This window comes from Glossina fuscipes, unplaced genomic scaffold (genome assembly GCF_014805625.2).
Source record: "Glossina fuscipes isolate IAEA_lab_2018 unplaced genomic scaffold, Yale_Gfus_2 59, whole genome shotgun sequence".
Lineage (NCBI taxonomy): Eukaryota > Metazoa > Arthropoda > Insecta > Diptera > Glossinidae > Glossina > Glossina fuscipes.
Genome location: NW_023998431.1, coordinates 4,443,561 through 4,453,178, shown reverse-complemented (window position 1 = coordinate 4,453,178; position 9,618 = coordinate 4,443,561). Strand labels below are relative to the sequence as shown.

The 9,618-nt window shown below is 32.1% G+C and overlaps 1 protein-coding gene across 1 annotated transcript in view; it reads left to right on the top strand.

Annotated features, from left to right (window-relative positions):
* Positions 1-753: 753 nt before the first annotated feature.
* The window catches only part of LOC119637484 (rapamycin-insensitive companion of mTOR), a 62,149-nt gene continuing 53,284 nt past the window's right edge, over positions 754-9,618 (top strand). The window contains exon 1 of the mRNA XM_038033508.1: positions 754-1,286. Within this exon, the coding sequence (XP_037889436.1) occupies positions 1,238-1,286 (49 nt within the window). The 5' untranslated portion in view covers positions 754-1,237. The remainder of the gene's footprint in view (positions 1,287-9,618) is intronic.

The window sequence follows — 9,618 nt, the reverse complement described above, 5'->3', positions numbered from 1 at the left end:
ATTTTGAAAATATTAAGTAAAATTAAGCACTCTAGTATTCTACAAATGAAATAATATGATGTTTATTGAAAAATACTTTAAATCTGCCTCTATACATTTGCACAAAATAGTTACAAATCGAAATTGCCTTCAATGATATGAATGAAATAGTTTCCCAATAAGGAAATTACCATATAGTCTTAAGTGAGAAAAGAAAATCCCATTAAAAAGCAACTTAAATACTTCCTCTCACATACATTCTTATGTAAAGAAATCGTCTCGTGTTTTTTTTTTTTTTTAATGAATAAAACTCTTTAATAGAAAAAAATAAAAATATTTAAAATATAATTTTCCAATATTCTTTTCCTCTTTTTTTCGCTTTACAATCGCAGCAACAACAAAAAAAAAATCAAGGCGACTATGATAGCAGTCAGTAAAAGCTGTTCAACATCATCACCATCATTATCATCATCATCTTCCTCATCATCATCATCATCATCATCATCATCATCATCATTATTGACGAGAGTGCGATTATTATATGAAATAAATAACACACAAAACAGTAATGGTAAAAAATTATTGCAAATGATGTGGTCTTGTACATAAAGAAGCAAACTAAAATAGGAAGAAGAAGAAGAAGAAGAAGAGAAAAAAAAAACTGTAATAACTGTAAATCAGTTTAATAAGAATTGCAAAGTGGATGAAATAAATCAAAGAATAACAGATATCAATAGCAAAAAATTAAAAAATAAAAAAAAATAAAAAAATAAATAAATATTAAAAAATAGCATAAGCAATATAATAAAATTTATATAACAAGAAGTAATAATAAAATAAATTTGTGATAGTGAGTGAATATATGCAAAGGATGTTTTCTGCTAATGAAAATAATGGAAAAAATTTTGTCAGCATTGTTTTTAATGGAAAATTTTGTTCATATTTACTAATTAACACGTTAAAATAATTATTATATATATATTTTTATTTCCTTTAAATTATTGTTCAACCTCTTGACTGAAAGTGTTGTATGCAAACGGCATGGCCGCCGTAAAAGTCTACTCTGTTCTTTTAATAACGCGACGAAGTGCATTTCTTTTCAAGACTTAACTTATACTATATTTCTGATTTTCCATCAATAATAACTGCAACAACGTTCCTTATTTGACCAAAAATTAAACAAACAAAAAATAAAAAAATAAATTAAGCTTTTTTTTTATACAAATTTTATAAAATAAAAATAACGTTAAATGCAGTCATGGCTTCCAGTTGGCGTTACGGCAAACGTAGTAAATATCGTGCCAAAGGTAAGTGTGTGTGGTGTGTGTGTGTGCGTTCATTAATTTCTTTTCAAAATTAAGTTTATTGTACTTGTTTTATTAGCTAAAATTAAGTTTTGTTTTATATTCTATTATCAAGCGAGAAGTTTATTTTCTTGAATTCCCCTAAGAATGTTTTCAATTTTACATCATTTGTAACATAAGTTACACATCTAATATATTTATCCTTAAGTCTTATATCCATTTGCATTATTAGACAGGCAGCAATATGGTTTAGTAAGTAGTTGCGGTTTACTTTGAAACATTAAATTATTTTCTTTTTCGGTTTTGTTAATTTATTTATAACTTATAGTTGTGTACTTTTGTCGTAGGTCCCAGAAGTTCCATAGGATATGGTAGCAGCATGAGAAATGGGACGGAAAGATAAAATTGACATATGCGGCATTCTCAATTGTTGTATATTGACAATAAGTAAATAAAATGCTTTAACAAAACCTGAGGGGGCTGAGGGGTATGTTGATTTTGTCAAACCACACGGTTGCAACGTCCACACGGAAGTTTCAGAAACCCCACAAATTATATATATTCTCGATTAGCATTAAACTCTGAATCTATTTTCAATTCCTTGTGTGGAGAAAAAAGTTACTTTTTAGTTTTAATAAATAAATAATGGTTTTAGTAAGCAAGCAATAACATTTTAGAGACATAAATTACACTTGTCACATATGGATCACGTCATATGTTGTTTCATAATATGCGAGCTTTCACGAAAAGTATGCCGTTGCATGAAAATAATGTGTAATTTTTGGTGCATTGTGATTAAAATGTGAAGGAGCGAATAACTATACTAGGCGTAGTGATGTAGGCTATTCAACGATCGGCCTTGCTCGGCCTTGCTGTTCTTACTTGTTTATGCTAGTTAAGAAAAATTTTCTTCTTAGCTTCTTTCCTTCTCATGAGCCATGAGCTCATGAGCTTCTAATAAAACTAGTAATTAATTTAACCCACGAAACAAGTAAAACTGGAGTGTATTTTATTCATAAATTGTATCTTCGTTGATTGATTTATTTATTTGCTTATTTTTTCGATCGATGCTAGGAACAAAAACGCCTTTTATACCCTACGCCACTTATAGTATAAGGGCATTATTGGGTATGTGTAGATGTATGCAACACCAAGAAAAGCATGAAGCAGGCCGAACTTTGTTTTATTATACCGATCAATTCAGAATCATTGGGAAACATTTTCTGAACCGATCTAAGCTTATCTGTCCGTTTATCCGTCTCGTAGGTCGCAATTATTAAGAGAATGCTGTTGGAAATAATTCGGATCGGACTCAAGGTCACATTACAATTTATTAATCATAGACGTATTAATTGGCCTACGATTTGCCTATAACAATTTCCGATCATCCTGAGATACATTTGAAGCAAGTTGTGAATTAACCTTGGATTGTTTAGAGATTTGGTAAGTGAAAGCTGTTGGCTCTTGAGGGAGGGCTGATTATCATTTATGGCGGCGATTAACTAAGAATACGTTTGCCCGCCTTCAATCAATTTGTCTCAATGTTTTCGACGGTGGGCGATGGTGTATGTTCGCCGTGGCAGCCGGAAATACTTTTGCGACTAAAGCGCATCATAATCTGGTAGAAAGATAAAAAATTATAAAGTTTTTCTTTGGTTTGTGTTTGCTACTAAAGTCACTTTACTATTTTTAGATAAAACGTTACTGCATTGTTTTTAATAAATTGTGGTCATTAAGAATTTTTGAAAATATGCTTAAGAGACTTGACGAAAAAATGAAAATGTTTGTGCTAATCTGTCACGATACGGTATTTGACAATCTCTGATCCAAATAATGAGAAGACCATTTTGTGCGCATATATAAATTTTTATGCTTTTATTTACAACAAATGAAACCGTACATGACGACTTGGGTTGATATTAATGGAATCTAAAAGAAGACAACGAAGAACGGGAAAAAAGTGATTCTAATGCTTTCGATGCTTTCGAATTTCAGTTTATGATAAAGTGCGGCTGACAAAAACAAAAATGTATTAAAAATTTTTCTTTTATATATTTTTATTCTGTAGAAAGAAAAAAAAAAACTTATACTCACATCGAATGGTTATCTCAGATCAGTTGATTTCTTAATACGCAAATTATATATCATATGTTGTACGCATTGAAATAAGTTGATACACAATCCAAGCATTTGTTTTATTCATTTGTGTTTTTTTTTTATAATTTTTATGTATATATTTTTAATATATATAGAATATTGATTTGTGGAAAGAGTTAGATAATGTACTGGCTGACATATTGCGTTTCAGTTAGCGAACATTTATCTGAGAAATATTTGTTGCACTACAACAATCCTGCATGAAGGCGCATAGTATTCAAAAAAACAGTCGCCCGCTTGCCGCAATCTTTCCCATTTTGGTCGATTGGATGCATTCCTTCGATAAGAGAACAATTGATTTTTGAATATTTTGAAAGCGTAGGAGTAGATGTGAAAGTGTCTTCTAATCAAGCGAAATGCGTAGCAGCGCCTTTTTTTTACTAACGAATCATTTTTCTGGATCTTTTGCACATCTGAGAATGCGCTATGTTCGCATTTTGCTTCAACAGTAGTATTGATGGCACGCATTATTCAGCGCACATAAACGCATTAAGTGTTTCATTTACTTTCTAGAAAATAGGTATACGCAATATCTAATTAACAGTACGAAATATGGGGAAACGTCTCGAAGTTGCTGACGAGGTACTGAGGTATTAACGCTAATATATGACTTTTTGTTTTATCGTAAAAGATAAACCTTCTGTAAAACGAATTCAAGAATCAAATATATTCGTAGTCGGCCGAATAGAATGTGTGGGAATATACTATGCTACGGTAAAAGATTCATATTTATACCCATTGTCAAAGTGGGAAGAGATGCCTTAAGGTTTCCGGTTAATTAACTTACACTATGGGTGCAATGTTCACGCTTGACAGTTAAAAGTGTTGGTTAACAAAAAAAAAAGTCTGCCTTTTAATAAACTTTCAATTCTTAATTGATTTAAGGAAAATGGCCTTTAGAGGATAATAGTGATGTAAGCTTTGGCGCATAATTTTTCCCCAGAACGAAATGGATGTTCAGCGTAATAATGATATGCTTACAGGAACGGAAAAATACTGCAGTTTTCGTATATTGATGTGAAGAGACTAGGGGTATCAGAGATTTTATGTATGTTGAATATAAGTTTTTTATTCATATCACTTACATATATAAATATGTTTTATCAGTTTCGTTCTAGGAACTTTTCAATTCATTTTAATATGCAACAATAATGTGAGGCTTTGTCTCCTTTTATTGCTAGCCTGTATATAGATAGATCTTATTTTTATATTCAAGTGTTAAAATATTAAAATATTGCGATTGAATGCGTGCTCATCTGATTCAGATAATGACGGAAAATTAATTTATATTATTTTTCAGATGCAGTTAATTATTTCATTATTATTCGATCATATCTGCGTCGAGTCAGTGAACCTTTTAAAAATAATATTGTTTTGACAGTTAAATATCGCACATGAATGAATGCATGTGCTTTAATATTTGATGTTTGTTGTTACTGTTGTTATTTAATTTTTTTTGTTTTTTTATTAATGAATATATTTTTACGTTTTGTATATAATTTTTATGAAATTGATTGTTTATATATAAATATATGAATATGAATGTGTGCATATGTTTCGACTTGTTATTGTATTTTTGTTGCCTATCTATTCTAAAATATTAACCTTGTTCTCGTTTTTAATCAATTTCTGATGGCTTGTGCTATATTATTATTGCATATGTTTGCAATTGTAGTATAGATTGTTTTTACCGTGTTGTGTGATTGTTTCAATGCAAGTGTGTGCGTTCGTGTTTGAATGGTTTTAAAAATGCACAACCGTGTGTCATTGACGTTTAAATGTGCACTCACAGGGTATGGCTGGTTGGTGGCATGCATATGTATGTATGTATGTATGTATGTATGTACGTATTGTTGTGCATTTGTTTATTATTAGGTGGGTACGATGTAGACATGCATACATACTGTTGTTTACAATGTTCGAACCCAATTAAAAGGCCTAAATTTCTTTATTGTTTGGTTTTTGTTTTTGTCTGTTTTTTTTTCTTCTTTTTTTGTCTAGTTTTTTTTTTTTTTTTATTTTAGTTGTGATAAAACATTAAAAATAAATAACTGTGTCGTTGGCCAAATGTGTTTGTTTTTTTTTTTTGCAAATGCATACATTTGCCGTTAGTTGAGACACGTTATAACAAATAAGCGTGAAATGCCGTAGTTAGGTTAGGGTGTTAACTTAATCTGTCAAACTTCAATATTACGCACTTTTTATGCATTGCATGAATGAATGATCCCAGCAATACAATATGCAGCTCAAGACAATGTATGGCTTTCTTCCGTTCTGGTCGGCTATTTATGTATTTTGATTTAAAAAATCCGATGATCCTCTGCTACGAAACTTCTGGATTTTCAATTCATCTCTTTGTGGAGGATTTCCCCAAGATATAGTTCTCTGTTTACCCTCATGACAAATCGTAGAAACGAATTGATGATGATTTGGCCTAACATGAGGTAAAGGAAAGGGTCTTTTTGTTTTTAACCCCTTTTTAAATTTATAATTTGCGCTTTCGATTTCGTAAGATAGGTGGGGAAGAGGAGGAGGTTTATAAAAAACAAACTCACGTTTCTCGTCACACTCAAAATTCGCATACGCACTCCATGACCAAATCTACTCTTCTGGAAAATTTTGCGTTCCTTTCCCATGGACCATGCGTTCAAAGGAAAGAAATAACTTTCAATGCAAAACTAAAGAAAAATGTATTCCAATAACGTATGACGCATAGTTAATGGTTCACTTTAATTCATATAAAATTTAATTTTCTTGGGAAATAAGCAAAAATGTATGCATGAGAGAGAACAGCAATCTCCAGTTAAAGCGCTCTAACGTGCTTCTCTCGTTAGATCACTTCTTTCCTGGACGACTTTCTTCGTCTGGCTCTCCTTAGAAGGAATCTAAGCAAAATAACTAAAATGAAATACGGAAATGAGAAAAAAAATTCACGACACAAGGTAGAGTAACTTTTACTTCTGTCGGAAGACATTAATCGTGAAAAATCTTCGAACCTTTTCCTACTTAACGAATAATTGTAAAATGAATTGGTTCGGTCAGTTTTTTTGCGGAGACAAATGTATTCATTTCGGAACAAAATGAGTAAAGAGAATGTCCATGGCTGCCCACTGCTTTTTACCACATCTCAAGCAAGTTTCGAATTCGATCTTTAAAAGAACTCGATCTTTGCTCGAACAGAAAATATAATCTCTATTGAAACTCGCGTTAATCAGAACACCTACTAATACAGTCCAGATTAGTAATGTTAAGATTTCCTGGAGCGAGGTTTGCTATATGGGGCCGATTATTTTAATATTGAAAACGCGCGACATGAAGGTTTTCAACGTACAACATGCCGATTTCTTGTTACAATTACGTCATTGCATATTATTTATAACATGATGGATGCATTCGGTTGAGATTAGACATAATACACCATTAAACTGAACAACTTCTACTTATAATTTCAAAATAAAAATTAAACAAAATTATATAACAAATTTTTTAAAGTAAGTTTTTTTTTTTAATGGAAATAAAAGTTGGAAAATGCAGTTTTTTCCAGAATCAGAGAGGAGGTGCTTGAAATTTAAATGTGTAATAAATTCGATATATTCTAAACGCACCTAGACGAGACTTCATGGACTATCATATAAAAGTGATCCTGGGAAAAGATTATATATATTTTCGGTTCAATTACTTGATTTCTCCGGTACGATCGCTCTCGAACGGTGAGACAGTATCGGCCTTACGATAAAGTGGGCCGATTAAGGTTGAGGAAAGCTTCTCCTTCTACAGCTGTGGAAGGAGGGCCCTAAAGCGTATAGAGAGGATTATGATAATATTATCTGAAGACTTGTACCCCACGTTTTAACGAATAGGTGTTAATACGTGTTAAAAAGTGCTCTCGGCGCTTTTTCGGTCAGTCGTTTCATATGAGAATTCCAAGTTAGGGCCATGTCAAATTTAATCTCGAAATATTTTACCCTTTCTTAATAAGCGACTTTGATGTCTTTTAGAAAGGCTTTGTTCAATGGCCGTTTGCGCTTGCTATATTAAGGATTATGAGCGTTTTTTTTTTGAGGGAGTTGTCATTTAACGGTTTGTCCTTTGTGGCAATCCACTACGGATATTGATAAATATCATCTGCATAATCCAATGTCTTGAATCCAAAGTCATTTAGTTGCTCCAGCAGCTCGTCTATGACTAAAATTTCTTGAGAGCAACATCTTGTGGTCCTGATGGTCAATGATCTTTCGGCTGCCTAAGTGGTATTCCATCTGAAATTTAGCGTGCTGATTATCTAATTAATAATTATGTTCAAAACAAAAAGAAAGACAAGAAGAAACAATTGTATCGTAAGGGAAAGTTGAAATTTGTGCCGGTGTTTTAGGAAAGTTTTGTTCACTAAGATCGGTTGCGGCCAATTCTTGGCAGAATAAGTGCTTATTTTTAGTCATTACCTCTGAATACGTTTTCATACGTCATTCTTTAGTTACAAGTCGAACTTTAAGCATCATTTTGTTTTCTTTGCAAAAATTATGGGCACAAAATATGAACACTAAAAAATAATCAAACTACAAATCATAAGAACGCAATTGGCTCTCTAGCGGAAATATGTAAAAAAGAAATCAATGATTTAGCAAAATATGAAAGAAATCAGTAGGAATTCTATAATACACACTTACATAATACATTCATATATTCATAACCTAATAATATGAAGTTAGCAAAATAGGTGTGAAGTTGTTGAAGTGAGAAAAAAACGAAATTCATAAGGCAGTTAGTTCTAGCAGATAGTGTACAACTCTCACTTATAAGAGATCTGTCGAAAATCAGTTAAAAAACCCAAGGATTGTAAACCTGAGGATCCTTGGAAATTCGCAGAAAAATTAATCTACTACGTAAGGCAGTGGGAAAACCATTTGTCTAACTATATTATGCAACAAAATTACGTTACGACATATCACAAAACTGTTAAAAATAGAAGCAAGAAGAACGATTTGACGACAATTTGTGATCTGAACGCTTAATGTTGTATATACAAATCTAGCAATGATAGGAACTATACGTCCACGTCCGCTAAGGAGTTAAACGTGAGTCGTAAAGATGTAGATACGCCCAAGATAATAAAATACACGCGGTATAAGAAGAGCACGAGCCAATCATTGCCTCTGCCTAATGGGAGGGTTTGTCTCGAAAAAATTTGGCAAAACTGTGTTGGGGCAATTCTGACGACCGTGATCAGGCAATTGTTGCGAAAAGCTTATCACATATTTTTTTCATTTGCCACTGACGTACGAAATGCACGTAGAAGTTACAGACTACTACCAATACGATTTTCCAAAAAAGTGCTTAAGTATGAATCGGATAAAGGAATGCTTTCAATAAATCCCCATTATCGGCCTCTCTTTTTTTATCCTATTTGCTCTTCTTATCTTTAAGTTCCTGCGTTTCTTTTTTTTTCACTTTTCGGTCTTTAACTTCTGTAATAATCTTTTGGGCGCCTGCTACAAATCGTCTGCATAGTATTTATAAGTTCCTTCCTTACAGAAACTTCAAGTGATTCGTCAGACTCATACTCAGTTGACCTATTTAATCGTTCCTATAATGTTCTCATGTGACAAGGCTTGCTTTCTTGGTATAAAACTTATTTTAAAGAATCTGAAATCTTTTCTTATATTTTAATAGTTCTGTCTTCTGTTTGTGTGTGTGTGTGTGTGTGTGCTGTGTGAAATAAATTTTTCTTCAAACACTAAATAAATTAGAGTTTCTTCTTATTTGATACAGTATCGACATGAATGTAATATCACCATCTACATATGTATATACATATATATATACAAATGCCCACCATGTGCTTTTAGCACATTAGTTAGTGACAGGAGATTGAAAAATGCGAGAGAGAGCAAGCAATGAGGAAAAGCGGTAAAGAAGGAGAGTAAGAGAGAACGAGAGGAGTTCTAGCGAATTTGGCTATCGGCTGCTTTATCCTCTATTCTCTTCCATCCCGTTAGCTAATCTCGCGTATTAATTTTTTGTGTGCAATCGTTGTTATTTTTATAACAAAAAGCTTATAACACAATTAACGGGATATTAGACAAAATAATAGAATCTCATGATCTCTCGTGTCGTAATATATAAACAAAAATAACAACAAACACGTACAAAAAAGAAAATAGATAAATAAATAAAGTGT